Source organism: Orbicella franksi, chromosome 1, assembly GCF_964199315.1.
Source record: "Orbicella franksi chromosome 1, jaOrbFran1.1, whole genome shotgun sequence".
NCBI classification, from domain to species: domain Eukaryota; kingdom Metazoa; phylum Cnidaria; class Anthozoa; order Scleractinia; family Merulinidae; genus Orbicella; species Orbicella franksi.
In genome coordinates this window covers 3934597-3958686 of record NC_138145.1, presented here as the reverse complement: position 1 = coordinate 3958686, position 24090 = coordinate 3934597, and the positions used below count along the sequence as shown (strand labels likewise).

The following is a 24090-nucleotide window of genomic DNA, read 5'->3' as shown; positions in this document are numbered from 1 at the left end:
TTGAGTTTCTTATTCCTTTAGTTATCCAAGGTTTAGAGCATTGCTTCGCTTTGCGGCGTGACTAGCTAGTGCTAGTCTGGCCCGCTTAGACTAGTACTAGCTATCCACGGCCAGTCGAACTGTAAAGTGTAACTGATTAAGAAATAAAATGATTGACTGAAAAATGATTGATTGATTGATTAATTGATTGATTGATTGATTAACATAGTCCTATAATGCTGTTTAAACATTGTTATGTAGCCTTATAAGAAAATCTCAGTTCTTTAGTGTGATAGATAACATTTTACAAGGGGCCAATTCAACCTTATGCCCCACGCCCTTCCCCTCAGTTGGACTACTTGTGGTTTGAGGTCAGCTGTTCGTAAACAAGACCACGTTTTTCAAAATGGCGACAACCATGGAAACTTCAGTAGTTCAGAGGAAGAAATTCCCAACTCTTCCTCGAGTGAAAACGACCCTCAGAGAAGTCAAACAGCTTGGAGCAAATCTAAGTAACACCGAAAACGCTGCGCCAGACAACGGAGGAATACAGCAGGTACAACACGTTGTACGCTATACTCAACGGGTAACGTTTCAGCAAATTTTTATACAAGTCCAGCAACTTCAGGCAACTTTTAAAGACTTTTTGGAGCAACCTGTGGCTGAGGGTACTCATGATCCATACCTGGCCTACAAAACACTACTTTGTAATGACTGTAACGTGTGAGGTGTTTATTTCTCAGAACAGTGTGTACAGCTCTTATACGTAAAACGAATCAAGATAAAATAAGAATCTATTTTGTTCAATGTAAACTTAAGTAAAAATAAAAAAGCTACTCCAAAATGTTACAACTGAGTGGTCAATGTTAGACTGATATAACTGGATCTGGGACAAATCTCTAGAAACAGAAATGTAAAAACGACTGAGAAATTCAGGCTTGACAGCCTTGTCAATCTTTGGTAATGGAAACAATTGCAAAGTTAACACATGCATTACAACGCTAATTATACTATCATTTTTACAGTTCGCCATTGCTTTCAGGCGTGGTTCTGTTGGTTCAAGATAGGGGAGGTGAGGTGGGTTGGTGGGGGGCAGGAGGGGAAGACGAAAGAAGAAATAAAGATGACACTGAAAGACACTTAAAGTGTCATTGTCTGAGAAAGTGTTCCAGAGGTTGGAAATCTGGGTTGACAGATTTTTATAAAACTCTCTCTAGAAGTTGGCTTTAGTGAGATATTCCAAAAACCAAGTTGGTTTTGTTCTCTAACTTGTAGTTCAAAAGTTTCAGGGGGGTCCCATTTGGGGCCTCCGTAACATGAAAAATCCTGCTTCTGAAGGGGTAAGTGCGGACCATCATAAAAACAAACAAATAAAACTAATTGATCGTGTGGTGTGTTTCTGTTGCAAAGGGTCTTTCAGTTCATGTATGCCGATTTGGCATAGAAGGTTCTGGCAGAGTGTAACCTGGCACAAGTTTTGGTCAGATTTTTGAGAGAAAACTACCATCTTTTGATTACAACTTGGCGTTGTTTATAAAACTCCTTGTGTAACTGTTCGCACAGTTATGTCGGTGAAACGAGTAGATCGTTTTTTTACGAGGAAAAAACAAACAGCGGCCAAAAGCTCACAAATCATACATGGTAACACTTCCATCATTGACAAAGCAAATTATCTTATCAGAAAGTTCTTGAACGCTTGGCACACCGTGACAACCCCCAATGCAGACAATAACTCCCGTCCACTCCCAGGACAATACAGCATACTTTTTAGCCCAAAAAAGTTTTGTTCATGTATTTTTTAATTGCATGACATCTAAGTTTTTTTAGCGCCCCTTTCATCATTTCACCCATGGAAGACTGCAGTTAAGATGCAGCTTGAAAGCTTGTTAAAATACATATTGGCCAGAGAACGTTTAAAATTTACTATCATTCAACCTTTCAGTCTCTTTGCATTTCGAGACATTTAGATTAAGAAAGCATTTTCACGGGGAGCGCTTTTAACAAAGGGGACGCTTATTGAAAGGAGGGCGCTAAATTTGGTCATTACGGTCTATCTTTTAGTTGTTAAGTTAGCTTGTAATATAATTTTGCCTACTGGAAAAGTATCTGATTTTTGGACCTCAACTCGGTGGAAATTCTTCCAAGAAAGATATAATCTTCAGTACGACGATCTGTTATAAGTATATTTAAAAATCATAAGTTCTATAACATTGTATATACCTATCGATAAGAATGTGCTATTGATTGTAGTATTCAAACTGATAAAACCGTTTTTGTATTACCTTTGGCGGCGCGGGGTTAAATTCTCACAAAGTATATAATAATGAGTAAAATTCTAATTTTATACAAAAGCAAACAATTGTCAAATACTTGTGAAATGTTCGTGGCTAGTCTGACACGGCGTTTCGTCTCGGCCAAGAGACTCTTCAGAGACCTTTAGAATTCAAAGGCAAACTCGTTGAGCATCACGCCCAAAGTCCCGTTCGCAAATTCTTGATGTTGACAGTCCGGCCCTCTATCGCAGAAGGATTCCCAACCGTAGGTTCACGAGTTAAATTTATACAAAAGCAAACAATTGTCACATACTTGTGAAATGTTCGTGGCTAGTCTGACACGGCGTTTCGTCTCGGCCAAGAGACTCTTCAGAGACCTTTAGAATTCAAAGGCAAACTCGTTGAGCATCACGCCCAAAGTCCCGTTTGCGAACGGGACTTTGGGCGTGATGCTCACATTCGAAGAAAACTTTGGCAACATGAGAGAAGCGAAATATTGGTAATTTTTCACGTACAGATCCTTTCTTCTTTTTTTAAAAAAAAATGGAGAAAATCAGTAAAGAAATTGATCTATGAAAAGAAGAGGGGGTCCTCGACCATTTAAGAGAGTAAATTGAAGGCCGGTGCCAGGTCCTATACTTGCTAATATTTCTTCCTTAGCGTGCGCGCTTGTTGTATGATGTAGCGTGAAGTTGAGATATGAATTACGTGCACAGCAAGGATGCGCAGTAACGACGGGCGCGAAAATTTAGAACTACGTGACGCACCTGTTGTAACAATATTAACATTCCTCACTAACATGACATGTTTCTCTTCTGGCATCTTCAAAGTTATTCTGTTGTTACATCCTGGAAACAAAGCATTCTGGATTCTTCTTGAGCCAAGCATAGCTCACGTACCTGGCACGATTTTAATTATGTCACAGTATAAAGAAGTGTGAAGAGCCACACCTGCGATTTTCGCGTTAGTTGCTGTTATGGTGTGAGACGATCTGAAGGCTTCCTAGATGCGCTGCCTTCAAGTGAGTCCACGTGTTCTGTCTCTTTCAAACTGTTATTCCTCTCTAAGTTTAGTCTTCGTTTTCGAAGTTTCCCTCTGAGCCTTCTTCCGACTTTTGTCCTGTATCGGTTTATCATCCATTCCCTAATTGCAGTTTCTAGGTAGTTATCTCCAACACCAATGAACCCAAAGATATTGCAGTTGAGGATAAGCAGTTAAGTCCGGAGTTACCACACATTTTCCCATGAGTAATTGGAGTGAAGATTCTGTCCGTTGGTGCAATGCTTTACCAATGATTCCATCACCTAGTAACCTTGAGTGTTTCAGCTGTCCATGGTAGCCATTTCATGAGTAATTCATTGAGCGCATGTACACATGCATTCTTAAAACTGCAGGGGAGATATGTGGTGGGAAGTGCTTTTAAGTGTCTTATGTGATCTAGAGTGGTGAGAGTATGCTCAGAGACTTGTCATGTTAACCACTGTCGAACTTGTGTTTCATATCGTTACAGCGTTTATCGTGCGGATCTCTTGTATGAATAACAAGTTACATGGCGGTAATGAAATATATTAGAAATGAAACTTGATTTTGCAGTTTTACGGAAAGCCCGATAAGAGAAATTTCGGCCTGAACCCATGACTTGCAATGCCAGTCTATTCATCCCTCACAACTAACCGTTAACAAAGCAACATTTTTGCATCGCAAGACATTGAGAGCTTTCCATTCGACCGAAAATTCTGAAAATTTCAAAACGGAGACAAATGATACGGACATTTCCTGGGAAAGTTTCCAGAAAATCTGGAAATTATTGAATTTCCGTAAAGCGAACCATTTCACCGGAAACTTCGAAAATTCTAGGAGAAAAGTCAAATGGTACGGTAATTCCAGATAAGAAATTTCCGAAAATTTCGGAACACCTCGCAAGGCTGTCCTCTTTTCCAGAAATTCCGGAAATGCCGTTCCATTTGTCTTTGGAAATTCCCGGAAGTTCATGGAATAGAAAGCGCTCATAAACAAGCTTTCGTAAACAAACATTCTGTCGAGCATTCTGATTGGGCGCTGCAGCTGCCACCGCCGGACTATCAGAACCATGTGAGATAACAAAATTCCCAGCTATGGTTCTGTCATAAAGGAATAACCGTAAGGTATTTTCACAAAATTGGAAACAACCCATAATTCCGGCTACATCGTAGTCTGCAAAAATGCATGAATTAACTGAAGGTGGTGTTTAAACCAGGTGTTAGAACTAGTTTTTTCACGGAGGTTACCAAGCGAAATCATGAGATTTAAAGCGAGAAAGCACAGAAATGTCGTATTTCGAAGGATAAAAGTAAGAGCAATAATGGCAAGGTTTCCTTTATTCAGCTGTTTATTTCTTGCATACTTAGCAACCTATCTACATTCACTACTATATCTTCATCACAATGTATCATGTTTATTGATTTTAAAAGCAATGCAAACTAATGATGAAGTTAAAAGAGGCATTTACCGATATACTCAAATATTGGCTAAAACTCAAATTACAAGTACCTGTCAGGCTCAAGCAAGCAGCCTCCATATAGGCTGCATCCGTTTTACTCTCCCTATTGGCTCCTTTAGATCACCTGGGTTGTTTTAAAGAGTGCAAGCTGCTTGCATCTTTATTAAATCTAAGCAGGTGGAATCAATCACCACTATAAATACCTTAAGTTTTACTGTTTCTCTTCATTCGGTAGGCGTTCTTCAGCAGAAAAAAAGATAAAAATATAGGAAAATATTGATGTCTGGATTTGTGTAAACGGTGTGTCGAGAAGGCGATAAAAAAGTCCTCCACAGTCTTTTCTCCTTTTTCGTACTCTTCTACTTTTTTGTCATCACTTGGAGTGATTCTCAGGGCTTTTGGAGTCATAAAATCAAGGCTCTAGTTCAACGAAGTTTTCATTAACACTGTTTCAATAGATCCTGTCATATATAGAATATATAAAATGTAGCAATGCAAATAAAGAAATGCAAACAAAAAACTTCATGTCACTCAGAAGAAAAGATAAAAACTAAATCAAATTAATTAGGTTACAAAAAGTTAAAAAAGAATGATTTACTTTAATTTACTTTTATATTTTTTAAACCTGTCAATTCTCATGCCCTGAGCCGCCTGTCTCTCTCGGCCGGTGGGGCCCTGGTACCACAGGAAGGTGGCTTAGGAGACACATGAATTGATTGGCTAGCATTGTGTACTACGATTTTAACTAATTCAACACTGGGTGCATAGCCGAAAACATCTACTGGTTGAGATCTAACTAAATGGTTTGACCACTGTACCTACAGAAGTTCAGAAAGTTCACCTAACTTTAGGAAAGAATTTCAGTGACGTCCTCCACGACGAAACATATCAATGCCACTTCCGTCCAGAATATCACTGTTTAGGCCTGCAGGTACTCTAATCAAATGGTTTTGGTTAAGATCTCCAGTGGATGTTTCCGAGAAGAAAACCTGCCCTGAATTAATGAAAATCTTACACCAAGATTCTGATAAATTTGGAAAAACATTTCAGGATGAAAAGTACCAATATTAAAAGATGACATTTCGACGACGACATGTCAACAAAAAGACTCCATTCCAGTGAAACTGTTCATTTAATTATGTACATTCTTTTGTTTTTGTTAATTATGTACATTCTTTTGTTTTTCTCAATCTCACTTTAATCTGACGTAGTTTCACACTTTCCTTTCTTTATATAAGGTTATTGAACATACAATAATTTACATTTGATAACGGTGACATGTCGTCGCCGAAACAGCATGTTTTAATATCGCTACCAAGACTAGCCAATCAAATCACGTGCCTCCAGATCCGTCTTTTTTCGTGCCAAGGCTACCCCGGTTAAGAGAGCACACGCTGCTCTGGAGACAAGTATGACACTTGTCACAATTTTGATGCCTGGCATCAAGCCTGGGCATGTGGGTATTATAAAGCTAATGGAAATAACTCTTTCAGCACCACAAATAATTCCTTATTTCTTAGGCCCCATCCATACTACGCCGGAGATATTTGAAAACGGAGGTTTATTCCTACGGTTAGGCCTTCCGTCCACACTAATCCGTCATCAAAACGGAGCTTATCGAAAACGATCTTCAAACCGGAGGAATTTGAACACACCGTCTTTTCGTTTTCGTGTGGACGGAAACATTTTGAACGCCGACGGCGCTTTTCGAAAACGATGACGTCTCGATAATCATGTGATTTCCCTGCCCGAGTTTTCCTCAAAATGGCCGGTTATGGTTGCGTTTTTAAATTCCTCCGGCGCAGTGTGGACGGAAAACATTTGATGCGCTCTGCAAGTCCCTCCGCTAGCGTGTGGACAGGGCCTAATCAGCTGGTTTTTTTTTTCCTGATCATCGTTACCAGTGCCCTTCGCAGGGCGTCAATTTATAGTCACGAATGAAGAAATCACGAAACGAAATTTCTAATATCGGGTTAGTTATTTTGATCTAAAATCGAAACCATTAATGTCTTCAAAAAAGCCTCAATGTCGGCCGGCAAACATGTTTGGTCTTGACGGAAACACAAGAAAGTAATTGAAACTGAAACTGTCTATATTAAGACTTATAGTTTGAATTCCATAACCGTACATAATGTGTTTTATTGTACAGTAATTGATTGACCAATCCCATCGTTCTTCTAGTGAGAATAATAAGTAAATCGAGCTCCGCGATCAGTCCTGTGTAACTTCCGATTTAAAATTGTTTCCATATATATCTCTAAGAGCTAATTACTTCTTGAAACCTCAATTTCTACACCGTCCAAACCAGTTAAAACATAAAGAACCAAAATGTTACGATTAATCTACCATTTACTCATTTACATTGACAGGTGCCAAAGTGTGGAATTCTTTACAGGATGAATTACGTTCAATGACATTCCTTATGGAATTTATGAATGCTGTAAGAGAGCTAAGTTTGTGATGTACAGTTTTCTACGATTCACTGTAATAATTTTAAGATTTAGGACTGTTTATTGTTTAGTTAATGATATAGTTAGAATGTTAATCATTAATTGATCATGTATGTTTTTTTTGTTGTTGTTGTTGATATTTTTACATTTTTCTCGGCATATTAGCATGACCGTATTGCTAGGGGCCTGATCAGCCTCATCAACCCGAGATGAAATAAAGTTAGTTACTTACTCACTTGCTTACTTACTTAGGTCTTTTCAACCAATAGGAAAAACTGACTGGGATCTTTTTAAGGTCTAAAATATTCCACTTGACATGTACAGCTTTCGATTCTAGAAGCTTTGTGGTGAACAAGGTAATTTATGACAAAATTTCTACCTAAACTAACTTCTCATGATGTATGAAAACTGTAAAACTGTCCGTCTTTTTATGTCTCCATTCCTAACTTTAATTTGGCGACCCATGGGTCACTTTTAAATTCATGAAATTTGTTCAGTTGACAAAGCAAATTCATAGCATACCACTTGAGTAAACATCGAGGTACTCCAAAGGTTTGTGATCATACTATTGTTTCATGGAGGCTTGGCGTTATCTGCTGTTGGGAATAACCAAAATATGCTCTTGCAGAAGCCAGGAGCCTTGACATATCGCCATCTGAAAGACCCAAACAATAACATCCAATATTAGCTCATCGATAACTAACCGAGCTTGACTAACCGTACTTTGTGTATTTTACTTCTCCAATTGGCCAGTAGGACACTGTGTAACCAGTATATCATTTCTTATAGAGCGGTTTTCAATTGAGTGTTTAAAAAAAGAAACAAACCAATTACTTACCGATTAGACTGCTCGCTCAATCTCAAACCGTAATAAAACCAACACCAAAATCAAAACCAAAGTAATTTCCTGATTACTTTCGATACTCAATTGAAAACCGCTCTAGTTTGAAATTGTTACTGACTGATAAGTTTACGTACGCTAATATGCAGCTGTATCGCGAATGGCCAAAGTTCTAGCTAAATAGTAACTGGAAAATGTATCCTGCTGAATTCTGTTTACACCTTGCTGACAATTCCGATAAAAGAACAGGACAGGGAAACAATAATGTTCGAGGGGGGAAGTTCGTTTTAGGGAAGTATTGGTTGTGGTTTTTTTTTTTTTTGTGCAAGCTTATGAACCGAGCAAAAAAAGAACAAGATCAACATTCCCCGTTCAGTAAGTATTTATTAGAATGGTTCTTTTAACACTGCTGATAAATTAATGCGTCTCCGCGATCCATTCTCCGTAAACGCACGCTTAAGGATTCATTTACGTTTTTTAGTGTGCTTTTGTGAAAATTAAATACAACGTGAATTGTTAGCCAAAAAAGAAGGAAAATAGGTTTATAAAACAACAAACGGTTTTCTTTTGTTTACTGTTCTGAAAAAGTAATTCGTTCAAAGTGCAAATATTCAGACCGTTCAGGGAACAACTCAGAATTCTCGAGCTCCTTTTCACCTTAGACCAGTTTGCTGTCTCTCGTCTGATAGTAATGTATGTCTAAAATAAATAGAATGTTTAAGCAAGCAACCGGAACGATGATCCTGCTGGTATACGTTGGATCAATAGTGATCTAATCGGCTTCACACATAAGATGAAGAATACAAATGCAGAAACCGACACAACGTAGGATGATTTTTTGAAGGTGTACTATATTTCGGCTGGCCAAACCAGCCTTCTTCAGGTACAATGAGAATTTTACGTTGGGACGTGTTCGGGGGGGGGGGGGGGGCACTTCCTATAAATGGGCTAATGGGGATGTGCCGCTGGATGGGGTCGCATTTTCACGACTGGACTGACTATAATGGAGTCGCCTTTTCAAGCATTTTTTATAGGGTGACTAGAATGGGGTCACACTTTTCCGAGATTTTGAGAGTAAGAAAATTCTGGCAAGTTGTGATTTATAAACGGAAAGATTCGCCGAAAAAAAATCATGTTACCATATTTATTGCTGTTGTTTAATATTTGACAAACGGCTCCCATCACATTTCTGGACTTGAAATCACAACTTAAACATTAACCAGTTGCACAATTGTACGGAACAAAGTCCACATTCGTGTTACGGTATTTAATTGCTATTCTGCGTCCATCGAAGTTAAGATAACTTGGATCTTCTTTTGCTGTAATAAGCGTTTGATCTCCTTTGCTAGGGACTTGTTTACTTTAAACGTGACATTGACAGGAACATTAATTCCCGGGCATTAATTCCATCTCTAGAAAGACTTAGTTAAAAGGATTTATACGGTAGACGCAAAGACAGAAAGTGACTAAGTTGGGATCGTGAAAATTACATTTACCCAAAAGTGACTAAGATGGGGTCTATAATTGGCCATAGAATATGACTATAATGGGGTAGGGGTTCTGAGAGGCCAGCGGCACATACCCAACAAAGATTGACCCAAGTACCGCCCCCCCCCCCCCCCCTTACGGGAACGTGTTTTATGTAGCATATTTTCGTAATACCGGAAATACGTAAAACTAATTGACAGTTAACAAATAAAGAAGCCTCGACTGTGCTCTGTTCTGTTGTAAAGCACGCAGGAAGCGGTAGAGCACGAAGGAAGTGTAGGAGAAAACACGAGACAAAGTCGAGTGTTTTTCCCCACTTCTTGAGTGCTCTACCGCTTCCTAAGTGCTTTACAACAGAACAGAGCACAGTCGAGGCTTCTTTATTTGTTTTATGATAAAGAATCTAATAATTTCCCCACCCATTTGGCTGAATTTTCAAACCAAACTTTATTTTCCAAACGAACAAAAGTGGCGTCACCCGTGCACTGTTCTCTGATAAAGCACGCTAAAATAAGCCAATCACAATCCTTGTTAGAATTGTTAAAATAATTTGATTGGCTAACGAAGCGACAGCTGTCAATCACGAACTGGACTTCGGCTAAGCTTTCAGTTTCGAGTAGTTTGAGCGGCTTTTGAGAGAAGAACGATGCCTCCGAAGTTCGCTTTTAAGTTGATTTTTAACTATGGATCTAAAGGCAGGTGAAGGTTTATAGTCCAGAGGAATCCGGCCGTATTGTGGCTCATGGAAACGTGCACTTTTCCAGTGGAAATTACGAAACGCGGAGCTCAAAGCTTGTGGATGAAAATGCGAAATGCCGAGTTGAATTTGAAAGGAGCTACAGTTATTTACGGCTTGTAGCCGTATGCAGCAAGATTGTTCGAACTAGGGTAAAAGTTAGAAAGACTAAACGGCTCTACTCCGAGCACAGAAGAGAATATCAGAGCAAGCTTTGAACTGAGCACTCGTCGGTTCACTTCGCTGAGATGACCGGAGAACGAGCGTTACTACACTGCATGTAAGTGTTCTTTGAGCAATTGAGCATTTTTACAAAAATAAAGCTTCTCATCATAAACAGAGACAGTTCAATTGTTGTTTTCTATCGTTGTTTTACTTCTTAAGTATAATTTCTGCCTCCGTAACAAATATAATGTCTTTTATTGAAGCACTGTTTAGGTTGAGAATTTGTTTATTTCGTTACGTGTTTTGACGGCGGGAATCTAGCAAAACTTGTTATTTTCGTACAGTTTTAACACTACTGTTGCTAACAATGGTCTCTGTGAGCCATATTTACTACAGACAAATAGCTCGTTTCCATTGCGTTTGTCTGAATCACAGGGGATGTTTAATTTGGCGCAAATTTGTGGAAATTCCGACGCAAAAATCTGAAAGCCAACTTACCGTCATCAACCCGTGCTCTGTTCTCTGATAAAGCACGCACTTTCAGCCAGTAAGAGCGCGCGTTATATGGAAACTTTGTTATAATGTAAATTAAAGGTCATTACTAGGGTAAAAGAAGAGGCACAGTGATGAGAACGCTGTCCTTCTACCAATGTGGTGCTGATCCGATTCCTTGACCCGGCGTCATATGTGGGTGGACTTTGTTGTTGGTTCCTGTCTTTGCTCTAAAGGTTCTGCCCCCAAACAACATCCCAAGTTCTAATTCAATCTTGTAGGCTGGGTAGAAGCTTGGCACAATAACAAAGTTATTTATTTTATCTGTTGCAAGAAGCGAAGAGTTCTCCGAGAGAGCTTTGAGGAACAGACAATATCCAAGGACAAATATCCCTTCTATTTTTTTCTCAATCATCTGAGCGGGCCGGAATACCAAGTCCTCGAATTTGATTGGCTAATCATACGCACGTGACCGGTCTGTGAGCCGGATTTTTTCCCTACTGCCTAAATTTCACTCCCAAAAGTTAGCGCTAATCGTCAATCTTTTGCCTTTTTTACACATCCATCGACGATTAGTCAACGCAACTTTATCTCTGTTCCCTTTAAAATGGCAAGGAAAGTCACTGTAAGTAAATTCAATTGAGTGTTTTGAAGCTGTAAGAGTTTGCTTGGTTGTTTGTAGCTTGGCGTTGTAATGGCGCGTAATCCTGTCCTTCTCTCGCCGTAAAATTTGAGTCGAGTTTACCTCTGATCGTTACTGTATTTAGGAGAATTTCTGTGGAATACACTTCACAAATTTCCTCGCTTTCTGCTATCCAATTTACGGTGGACAAGCCTGATTTCAAGTGATCTTAAAAGCAGAAATTGCTTTGGTAGTAAAGCTTCAAACTTCGCACGAAACTTCACATCGCGAAAACAAATTTTGGAGAACTTAATTGGTGAAATAAGTGCAACTAACATAAAGTAGTTCGAAAAAAATCTGTTCTTTAATATATCTTTCTTTGTATACTATCTGAGTTACTCCCTCGTTGCAAAGAGTTTTTTTACAAATCGTTAGTAGACGGCGCGGAAGCCGATTCAATGACAAAGTTGCGTAAACAAACTCATTTGTAATCTGTAAAACCAATTTACCGCAGGAAAAAAAAAAAACTGTTATTGGCCGGCTTAAGGTCGGTCCGTATAGTCAAAACTGTGACCTCGGGCTTGAAAATGCTGCCCGAGGCCGGCCTCGGGCAGCATTTTCAAGACCTCGGTCACAGTTTTTCACTATACGGACCTCCCAGCCGGCAAATAACATATATTTATCTTTTTCTCAGCTCGTGAGTGGGCAGGATTCAACAAATCCTGCAATCTGATTGGTTCCGGGAGCGGGCGGAATTTTCTCATCCGGACCGCCACAGCGGGCGGAATCCGTCGAGTTGATCTATTTTCGTGAACGAATTAGCGGTAATCGTCAATTTTTCGCCCTTTTTACACTTCCATGGACGATTAATCAACGCAAGTTTATCTCTATTCACCTTTAAATGGCAAGGAAAGTCCCTGTAAGTAAATTCAATCGAGTTTTTTGAAGTTGTGAGAGTTTGTTTGGCTGTTTGTAGCTCGGCGCTGTAATGGCGCGTAATCCTGCGTGTCTCTCTCTATACAGTTTTAATTAAAAAATGACTCAATTTCAGTCGAGTTTACCTCTCTGATCGTTGCTGTATTTGGGAGAATTTCTTTGGAATACACTTAACGAATTTCCTCGCTATCTGCCACTCAATTTACGGTAGAAAACTCTGATTTCGAGTGATTCGCAACGACTGACACAAATTGTTTTTGTAGTACAACTTCAATCTGTGCACGAAATTTCGCACCGGAAAAACATTTTCGGAGAACTTAATTGGTGAACTAAATGCCACTAACATAAAGTAGTTCGTAATAAATTTGTTCTTTAATACAACTTACCTTGTCTAGTATCTGAGTTACTCGCTCGTTCGCTAGTTAGATTTTTTTAGAATTGGTTTGTGCACGGCGCGTAAGCCAATTCAATGACATAGTTGCGTAAACAAACCCACTTGTAAGCCAATTTACCTCAAGAAAAAAAGATAAACATGTTATTGTCCGGCTTAGGGTCGGTCCGTATAGGGAAAAACTGTGACCTCGGGCTTGAAAATGCGCAATTTCAAGACCTCGGTCACAGTTTTTCCCTATACGGACCTTCCAGCCGGCCAATAACATATATATATTATTATTTAAGCTGAAAAATATTATTATTTTTTAAGCTTTGTAATGTTTAACTTTACACGATTAGCCGTAATATTTGTCATGGCAAGCTGGGATAAAGGAAAATGTTTACCTAACTTCACAAGAACACGAATTTTTGTATGCGATTCAAATTTAATCAAGGACCTCGATAATGTCATGAAGAAAGTTATGCCAGAGTTGTTTTGACGCCACAGTTGTAGTACTGGAGGGTGCATCTCGCCCAGAGCATTCACTGGTTGCAAAGCTAATCTTCAGAAGCCTATTATCCTCGATAAAATAATTAAAATTCAAGCCATTGATAAGATTTGTTTATATGTTCCGTTCAAAATAAACCTCCTGTCTGCCAAGTGATTGAGACAGACTGTGCCAACAGCGTCGGTATAAGATAGCGGCATGCTTTTAAGCTTCAAGTGGGGTCTGTTAAGGGAGCCCTGCTCTGTTCTAACTACTCCAACGTTCCCAGAGAACCATAATGACTCCGTTTCACGAAGTGAAGGCAACACTTTTAGAATTGCAAGAATATTCAGGGATGTTTCCCACGTGAGGTTAAAGATGACTTTTGGATCCTTTAATTAGATAATTATAGGTTCGTATGATCAAAGGATAGCGGCGTGCGTTGTTCGATCGTCTGTTATTGTTTTTTATTTAATCGTGAGCGGTAGAAATCAGTGGTTGGTTTTGTGGCTTCACACATGCAAAACAAGTCGGTATGGGGCGCTCATTAAGCACCCCTCCACAGATTACCTGCCTTAGCACAGAGGGCGTGTTCTTCAGATAATTTCATCATCCATACATAACACAAAATGCAAGAATTCTTGCCAGGTGATCACGAAGCTTCCAAGGGCCTCAAACGTCTATTGATTATGGCTAAACATGTCAAAGACAGAAAATTGTTGTATCCTAGGTCTGTGTTTTAGGCCATTGTTAGAACCACAGATTGCACTCTCTTCAGTTAGGTACTGCCTAAGTGGAGAATAGTGAATTATACACTTGCTCTAGGATGTGATTGTTCCGCCACGTTGTAAAAAGCAAAGCAACCTGTACAGTGAATTTCTTCAGTTTTTATCTGCTGAAGCGCTCAGCCTTTCGTGAACTCTGGACTTTTTGCTCTAGTAATACTTGCTGTTCGCAAAACAATCGTTGGCTGAGCATTTTAAGAAGTTTAATATCTGTCGACAGAAACGAGGTACAAAACTATGAAATAAATATTACGATCAGAGGTGCAAACCTTTTGAGTTGACTCACAATATTTGAAGTTCTTGAATGAAATGCCACCTGGTTTAGTATGTCGCGGACGGCTGTCTCAGTGTCTTTGAAGGTATTTGATTCTGTTCTGATTCGTTATGTCGTAGCAATTCAAGTCGTTCTGCACGCGCCTAGAGAAGGAAATCAGTTATACCGAATCACAATAAGTAGCTCAAGGACGTATAAAACTGACCACCTCTGGCAGAAGAATGTCGTTGAAAAGGCGTGAGATTGATTACTGCAAGTTGGACGAGGGATGATCTTCAACTAACAAGTACGTGATTTATGTCCGACTGTTGATTTCAGAATCGAACGATTCCTCAGTTGTATGGCTTTCAGGCTTGAAAAATACGATAGGATTAGCAAGGTGTGTTCTTTGTACGGAAAAACTAATCTCAACCAAGTAGCGAAACTAGTAAGTAAGCAAGTAACTTTATGTTTTCAGGGAAGCACATTCAGCAGTGGCCTCATGATACAGATTGTCAATTGTTCTTTCTTTTACGGCTTCACAACAAACTCGAATGTTCGGATAAGTCCAAAAATTCTCAGTTTGTCATAGTCTCAAGTACTTTGAAGGAATTGTAACAATCATTTTGCTGATCATTGAGACATTTCTGTACTTGTACCGTCTTTGCTGATTTTCAACGTATCTGTCTTCGTCCCGAAAAATGTTCTCCAGTGTCAGTTATTCAGGTTATTGTCCCTTTCAAAGTTGAAGTTTTAAATCTTGGAATGGTTTTGGTGAAAATCCTGCATAATCGGAGAATGTGAACTGTTAAAATAAAGATTTTTTTATCTCTTAAAATGTGTACCTAACGTAATATTCTACCATCCATCATGTTTGACCGTTCCAAGGAGCCCGGTTTTGACATGGAGATAATTCAAACTCAACAAAATCGTTCAAAGGCAAGATCTTTCTTTGTGGTGTGATGTCTAAAGTCATTTTTGCTTTCCGTAGATCGACATTCCCCGTTATAATTTAGGGCAAGATCTTTTCATTCCGTTAAATAATTTTGTCAAAATCCATTTTTCGGTAAATAAATTAAATGATTTATTTGCTACGGTTTATTGAAGCAAGAAAAACTACATAGGTAAAAGACAAGAAGCACATAACGTAACATACATTAGAACATTCTCATAGCGGCCTCTTTAAAACACAATTTGACTGCTTAAAGAAAGCAAAAGTGTTCCGTATAACGTAGAAATAAATTGGCAATTGTAACATCCCCATGACCGGATTGATCCTTTTAAGACTGAGCGGTGTGGACACCGCGGAAATACGTTTTTTGACGTCACAGTAACTGGTCAGTGGTGATCACCATCAGGCTGTGCTGTGCTGTCCTTCGATCGATCAGTTCTCTGAGATCGGTATTTTCCTTCGCTTTAAGGTCGAAAATATCCTTGATACTTCTCGTTATTGGTGAGTTTGACGTCCTTAAATGGGCTTTTAATACTCAAACAATGTTCGTAATGAACAGCGGTACAGGGGAGTCATTTTGTGTGGAGTAATGTGCAGTTTGCTGACTCGAGCCAGCTCGAGCGGACGAAGCGTGGATCGTGTTGCTTCAGCCGCCCTCACCTCAGAATTGTCAAAAACAACGATGGGTATTCAGCAAAGCAGGAGATTGGTGCTGTATGCAGCTTTTGCGAGGATTTTGAAGACTGGTTGGATTTAAAGTGTAATTTGCATGAAATGGTTAAGGTACATGTAAGTCGGGTCCTTTTTATTCACACTCACTTTGCGCCGACATGTGGTGCTTCTTCATTTATATTTCGCATCGCGTCAAAGAAACTTTTATAAGAATTTGTCTTTAAAGACTGGCTTGTTTGCCGTTTCTATCACCTTTCTGACTTTCTGCGCCTTTTGGAACGGGTGAAATAATTTTTTTGTACCTGCCGTTCAATGTCAGAAGAAAACGTTTGTTCATTTCATTCACACGATATTTCTGTAGCTTCCGTAAGCTGGTCTTTAATATCAACTTTCCAAAAGGGGTACAATAAAACGTACAATTCCAAAGAACCGTGCAAGGCACGTTGAAGAACTGTTTGGTAATACGGTCCAAACTGCAAAAACAAAAACTCGCTGCCTTCCAAAAAACGTCCCACGTGCGACACCCTACGGAAATGTCACGTGACACTACAAACCCGGATGTGACAAACCGGATGTGACAAACGGTAGCCACACCGGCCCCTAAATGGGACTGTAAACAACAGTCTCATTTACATACACAAGAACAAGAGCTACCGTCTATAACTAAGGCAAATACACAATTCATAATAACTGAAATAGCTGTTCGGAACGTTCTCAATTGTTCAAAGTCATCTTCCCACAGTTCAATTTGGTTCTCTAAGTCACAACAAATCATTTGAACTGATTGATTAATCTAGGCTGTTCATTCCATTTCCAGCAAACATAACTTGGTCACTGGGCGCGTAAGTATGGTGGTGCCTTCTTTGCTCACTGGTTCTCCCTTACGCTGTCGTTTGGCGCGCGTCGCCACAGTGCAACTGGTCTTCACTCTTACTGTGCGCACCAATCCATCTCGACTAGGCATAACCTCTACGATTCTTCCAAGTGGCCACTTGCCTCTAGGGAAGGATTCATCTGCTAATAAGACTAAATCACCGACCTCCTTCTCGGTGCGTTCCATTTCTTCCTTTCTAACAAGGTTGGCAGGTATTCACTCGTCCATCTGCGCCAGAACAAATTAGCCAAATATTGGGCCTGCCTCCAAGCGCGTCTGTAGCTGAGGTCATCTTTGTCAAACATTCCTGGTGGTAAACCTGGACAGGGACGGAGATGCAACAAATGGTTATTGGTCAGTGGCTGCTCATCTAGGGGGCTGTCACTGTTACGAGTGAGAGGTCTGGAATTCAGGATGTTTACTGCCTCTGCCATAACAGTCGAGAGTACTTCATCTGAGACTTGCTGCTCCTTTAAAATGGCCTTTAGGATCTGCCGCACAGAACGTATCATCCGCTCCCACGCACCACCCACATGGCTTGCTGAGGGTGGGTTGAAAATCAATTCAATCTTCTTCTGTCCACAGAAGTTGTTAATCTTGTGCTCATTCCACGCTTCCACGGCTTCTTTCAGCTCTTCGTCTGCCTTTGTGAAGTTGCTGCCTCGATCACTTCTTATCTGCTCTGGATACCCACGAACACTAATGAATCTTCTAAGCGCATTTATCATCGAATCTGTGTCCAAGGATTGGGCTATCTCAACGTGCACTGCACGTGTCGTCAAACAGGTGAAGAGGTACCCATACCTCTTTACTCGGGATCTACCTTGCTTTACTTCGAGCGGTCCGAAATAGTCTATGCCAACATACGTGAAAGGTGGCTTGTCAGGAATAAGCCTATCTTCTGGTAAACTTGCCATGAGCTGTTCTCCTGGACATGCTTTCCTCTGCCGTTGACAGTTCATGCACCTTCCTATCAAAGGCCGCACTGCCGACCTCTCTTTCACTATCCAGAATGTCTCTCTTAAAGACGATAAGACAGATTCTTGGCCCATACGGCCCAAGCTTTCATGGCACTGCTTGATAATGAGATCTGTCACCTGATGCTTATAAGGGATGATAACAGGTTGTTTCTTCTCGTAACCAACAGGGGCATTGGCTAGTCCACCTCCGCCTCTCAACAGGCCTTCCTTTAGCTGCGGATTCAACTGACGTATTGACGCTCCTGCCTTTCGAAGAATCGTCTTTGGGTGACCGTTGTCCTCACAACATTCTGTTGCTGAAAGTACATTTAAGACCTCTGGAAAAGCTACTTCCTGAACGCGTCTGAGAATTTCCATTTCAGCCACTTGGAGCTCTGCCACTGTCAAATGGTCGCATTTCATCAATGGCATTTCACTAGACTCGACTGAAGAATCACTTACGATTGCAGCGTTTTTTCTCAATTGGACTTTGAGTCGAAGGTACTGTTTGTAGCGCAGCAACCATGCGATGGCGCATTTCAACTTCCACCAACAGGAGTAGTACGAAATCAAGTCATCCACAACATTACTTTGGAGAGCGGAAACATAAATCTGAGCCTCCTTTCTTACTTCTGGATCTCCATCTTCTAAGACTGGAATTTCAATCATTTTGGGCCAGTGGCTCTCGTTTTCCCACAAGAGCTTGGGACCTTTTAACCAACGATCATTCTTGAACATGGCATCCATCTTCAGTCCCTTTGAATCGTCATCAGCAGGGTTGTCATCTCGGTTTACGTACTCCCACTCAGAGGGTTTAGAGCCATTGTGTATCACTGTCAGACGATTAGACTCGAACGTATGGAATCGCTTTGATTCGTTGTTGATGCACTTCAACACGGATGTCGAGTCAGTCCAGTAGTGAACTTGGTCTATTGTCATGACCAATTCTTCTCGAATAATCTTGGAGAGCTTTACCGAGATAACAGCGGCTGTAAGTTCCAATCTTGGAATTGAAATTTCCCGTACAGAAGCCAACCTTGCCTTCACCATCACAAATGCACAGTGAGTTCGGTCGGTCACATCTTTCAAACGGAGGTATGCAACGGCTGCATATCCTTGACGAGAAGCATCTGAGAAGAGGTGTAACTGTACTTCTTTAACTTCACCGAATTCCTTTGGCTTGAAACAACGGTCTACTTGTATTTCTTGCAGTTTTGGCAGATCGTCTTGCCAGCGCTTTCACTGTCCTTTGTCTGCTTCATCCAGAGGATCATCCCAGCCTAGCCTCTTTCTATTGAGTGTCTGCAAGAGCAACTTTGCCTTCATGACATATGGAGCGATGAATCCCAACGGATCAAAGAGGGAATAAACAGCTGACACTATACCTCTGCGTGTCCTCCTCTGTGTTCCACTTGAGGCCAAGTGCACTCTCTGTAGGAAGTTTTTCAAGCTCTAAATTAACCACTGATTTGGCTCTTTCAGACTCTGGAATCGTCGCGAGCAACTCTCTGTCATTACTGTACCACTTTGTCAAACGGAATCCACCTTTCTCTAGCAATTTGCGCAACTGACTGGCTAAACCGACAGCCTTCTCTGTGGTGCCTGTCGACTTCATCATGTCATCTACATACATGTTGCGCTTCACTGTCTCCACCACTTCTGCATCGAACTCATCCTGATACAACTGGGCTGTCTTCCTCAAGCAGAAATTAGCAACACTCGGTGAAGACGTTGCTCCAAACAAATGTTTCGCCATTCGATACCCTTCCATCTCTTTTGTCAGGTCTCCATTTGGCCACCATAAAAATCTTAGAGTGTCTCAATCCTTTGGGTCCACCAAAACCTGAAGAAACATTGCTTCTATGTCAGCGACCATTCCAACAGTTTCTTGTCTAAACCGACTTAAGACACCCACAAGTTGATTCGTTTGATCCGGGCCCTGCAGCAGCTGATGATTTAAAGATGTCTGTCCGAACTTTGCTGCACAATCATAAACCACTCTCACTTTGTCCGGCTTTAAAGGATGTGTAACAGGATGATGGGGTAGGTACCACACTGGTCTGTCCTTTACTTCCAACTCCTCTTTGGGGACCTTTTCGGCGTGGCCGTTTTCAATGTAATCAGTCATTGTTGTCTTGTACTTCTCAAACAAAGCTTCATCTTTCAGAAGTCGTTTCTTCAGAAGGAATCCTCTTCTTTCCGCTACTATCCTGTTGTTAGGTAAGAAGGGTGGATCATTTCGCCAAGGCAGGGCAACCTGAAAGTGTCCATTGACCATCTTAAGTGTTCTCTCCATAATTTCTAAGGCCCTCTCGTCTTCCAATGATGCACACACTCGTGTCTCAACTTCAGAGCTTTCAAAGTCTGTCTTCCAGAGTCTCTCCAACTGTTGGTTCAGCTCCTCATTTCGAGCTTGACGTTTAGTTTCATCTGTTTGTAACTGGTTCTTGTTTTCACTGGAATCAGGTCCTAGTTCTAGGCCACTTCCTGCGTCTGCAACATGCACCTTGACAGCATCTCCATTGTCTAACATTTCAGAAAATACAACACTGTCTTTGGAACCATCGCAGAGAACAGAATCTTCAGATTCCAATACCCTGGTGCAGACAATAGAGCTGTCTCCCATACGTAAGAAGTTGACTAAGCGTTCAGAATTGCAGCTTTCTCCTCCAACAGGACCTATCACAGTCCACCCAGACTGTACCTTACTACTACTGGTTCACCTTCTCTACCAGCACGGCACTCCAATGGCAAGAAAAAACTTGGATTGTCTTTGAGCCCAACAACTAGCATGACACTTCCAATGTCCAACTGTCGTAACTCAACATCATGCAAATGTGGCCAATGTTCAAGGTCTTCCTTCTTGGCTATACAGCTTTCATTAATTGGCATATGCTTAACTGTCCTGATGCAGAAGTGTCATTGCCTGGCTTTACACTTTTTAGAAGAGATAGATTGGTGAGGAAAGGAGGCGGTGTAGCAGTGTTTGTCAGTGAGTCAATTAATGCTGTGCGCCGATCTGACCTCGAGATTGATGAATCTGTTTGGATTGAGATTTTTCTGCCTAAATCAAAAAGCATACTGTTTGGAACATTTTATCGGCCACCTTCAGAGTCAGATAGCCAGCCTGACGAAGATTATTTGGCTCGCTTTTACAACAGCCTGGACTCTGCCGCGGCTGAGGGAAAAGAAATTATTGTAAACGGGGACTTCAACTGTGATTATTTGCCTAAGAAACCAAGCTCTGAAACCAAAAAGTTGAAAGAGATTTTTAAAACCTTTGGTTTAACACAGTTGATTAATGAACCAACACGGTCTACGTCAACCACCGCTACACTTATTGACCTGTTTGCCACCACAAATCCACGAAACATTTCTCGAGCCGTAGTTGCTGAATCCTGTCTGAGTGATCATGATATGCTAATTTCAGTTCGAAAGATAAATAACTTCAAAGAACAACCTCGTGTGATAAAGTGCAGGAATTATGCTAAATACGATCCAACTAATTTCTGCAGTGATTTGAAGAAAATCCCCTGGGATGATGTGTTGAGTTCGACTAACGTCGAAGAAGCCTGGTCTTTGTGGAAATGCAACTTTACGGCTGAATGTGACAAACATGCTCCACTAATCGACAAAAAAGTTAGAGGACGTAATTGTCCATGGCTTACACTGGAAATCAAACAGATGATGAGAGCTCGGGATGCCAGTCTCAAGAAATATCGTAGATCAAAATTAGACACCGATTTGGCCGCATATCGATTACTCCGAAACAAAGTCAGTGCAAGGATTAAACGTGCTAAGGAAAGCTATAGTAGATCACTACTTGAAGAGAACAGCGGCGATTCTGAATCTTTCTGGAGGTCTGTGAAGAAAATAATGCCGGACACGAAACAGAAATCTATTCCGACCTGTATCAAGGCAGAGGGCAAGATTGTTACTGATAAACAAAGCATTTCAGAATTGTTTAACACTTACTTTACTTCTGTTGTGAACAAGTTATTTGAATCATGCCGGTATGCAAGACCAGTTTTTAATTCTACAACCGAGGAGCTGTTTACAAAGAATCATTTTGAGTTCACAGCAGTGGGTAAACCGTTTGTGCTTAAGCAACTTAAATGCCTAAAACTCAAGAAAGCTACAGGTCTAGATGGTCTACCTGCTAGACTTTTAAAGGACAGCGCAGTTGTGATAGCTGACTGTGTAAAACATTTGATAAATCTTTCTATTGAAACTGGTGCAGTCCCGTCTGAATGGAAGCAAGCAAAGGTTGTACCCTTGTTCAAATCTGGAAACAAAGATGATCTGGACAATTACAGGCCTATATCAATTTTACCGATCTTGTCGAAAATTCTGGAGAAAGCTGTCTTCCATCAGCTACATAGCTACCTATCAGAAAACTCTCTTCTCTCGCCTTATCAATCGGGGTTTCGCGCAAATCATTCAACTCAGTTGGCCGTTACCTTCCTTACAGATAAAATTCGTGGTCATATGGACAAAGGGCTATTGACGGGGGCAGTGTTTATTGACCTGAAAAAGGCTTTCGATACTGTTCCTCATGACGGTCTTTTAAACAAGTTGTACAGATATGGAATTCAAGACCAGCCTCTCTCGTGGTTTGAGAGCTATCTCACTAACAGGACTCAGAGAGTGTCCATTGAAAATCACCTTTCTTCTGCCGCCAACATCAGTAGCGGAGTACCTCAAGGTTCCGTGTTAGGGCCTCTCTTGTTTATTCTTTACATAAACGATCTTCCTTTGGCCGTTGGTCTGTCTAGTGTTATGTTATATGCCGACGACACCGTTATTTTTACTGCTGCTTCAAACATTGACCAACTACAGCTGAACTTAAGCCTTGATCTCAATAACGTCTCTAACTGGTTAACAGCAAACGGTCTTTTCCTCAACCTAAAGAAAACTGAGTATGTTTTATTTGGAACTCGGCAAAGGCTAGTCAGATCTGAATCTCATAGTCCGCTTTGCATGGAAGGAAAGGAAGTCAACCAAGTAAAGTCGTTCAAGTACCTAGGAGTCTTGCTAGACGAGTGTTTATCTTTCAACGATCACATAAGCTATTTAAGGTCAAAAGTTGCTAGCAGACTTGGCCTCCTGTCACGATTACGAGGTTGTTTAACCACGGAAGCAGCAAATAAGATCTATTTGTCCACGGTGCTACCGATATTAAGCTATTGTGATACGTGCTTTTGCCCTCTGGGAAGCACTAACAGAAAGACTCTTGAACGCCTGCAACGACGAGCTGCGAAAATCGTATACGGTTTTAAACCTGACATAGCCACGGAAACAATACTCGAGAACCTACGCTGGCCCTCTCTTACAAAAACCATGGAAAAGCACTGTGCACTGTTAGTTAACAAGTGCTTGGTCGGAGAAGTTCCTCTATACTTTAAAGACTATTTCCTGTTACGCTGCCAGAGCGACAACCAACATGTTTTTAACAGATGCACTAGATCGTCAATCACTGACATTATACTTCCTAAATTTCATTTAGATGTCGCTAAAAAGTCTTTTTATTATCATGGTGCATGCACATTTAATAGCCTTCCAACGAACATAAAGATTTTGCCACCTAAGGAACGTTTCAAGGCTATCTCCGATTTTTTTTCTTAGGTTATTTTTTAGAACATTTTCAATTCTATATCCAATTTTTATGAGAACGCTATTACCTTTTAAGCTTTTAAATTTTTTAAACATTTCAGCGTATCTTTTAAAGTAGTTAGTTTTTTTTATAGATATATATTATTTATACATGCTCTTTTTATTTTACGTTATACAGGGCCCCCGTTGATACCAGTCCTGCGACTGAAGGGGTCACCCTGTTTAAATATTGATTATTATTATTATTATTATTATTATTATTATTATTATCAGTATTATTATTATTATTATTATTATTATTATTATTATATGCTTAACTGTCCTGACCTTCGGGAGCTCCACTATAACTGATTCGTCCATTGACATCACTATCAGGTCTACTTGTTGACTCTCTACCCTGGTTGAGCCTGTTATCCCGGACAAAGTGAAGTCCAACTTGGTGCCGCTTACACCTAGGCTCTCTTTCAAGCTTTCATGGAAAAGAGTAATTTCTGAGCCACTGTCCAACAAGGCATACGTTTCAACGGGTATTGAATTACCACCTTTAGCCAGAACTTTAACTGGAACAACACTGAGACAGACTCGCTCGCCGGCCCAGTTGCAGCAGTCACAGCACTTCTCTCACTAGTCACTCCACTGGTGTCACTGCTGGTATTAGTTC

General features: G+C 40.6%; 3 protein-coding genes across 3 annotated transcripts in view; all 3 read right to left on the bottom strand.

Annotated features, from left to right (window-relative positions):
- Positions 1–5186: 5186 nt before the first annotated feature.
- Positions 5187–24090, bottom strand: part of LOC145486038 (uncharacterized) — a 126399-nt gene continuing 107495 nt past the window's right edge. The window contains exon 9 of the transcript XR_014049244.1: positions 5187–5549. The gene's annotated coding sequence lies outside the window, so the exon portion shown is untranslated. The remainder of the gene's footprint in view (positions 5550–24090) is intronic.
- Positions 17010–18885, bottom strand: LOC145464963 (uncharacterized). Its single transcript, XM_081448779.1, has one exon. The coding sequence runs from the start codon at positions 18864–18866 to the stop codon at positions 17010–17012; it is 1857 nt and encodes a 618-aa protein (XP_081304905.1). The 5' UTR covers positions 18867–18885.
- On the bottom strand, positions 19171–19587 carry LOC145464955 (uncharacterized). The gene has a single exon (XM_081448769.1). It carries the CDS (start codon positions 19585–19587, stop codon positions 19171–19173), a length of 417 nt encoding a protein of 138 aa, XP_081304895.1.

Coding starts and splice junctions, on each gene's coding strand:
- LOC145464955 (XM_081448769.1), bottom strand. CDS start 19,587: ATGGAAGGGTATCGAATGGCGAAACATTTGTTTGGAGCAACGTCTTCA.
- LOC145464963 (XM_081448779.1), bottom strand. CDS start 18,866: ATGGTGAAGGCAAGGTTGGCTTCTGTACGGGAAATTTCAATTCCAAGA.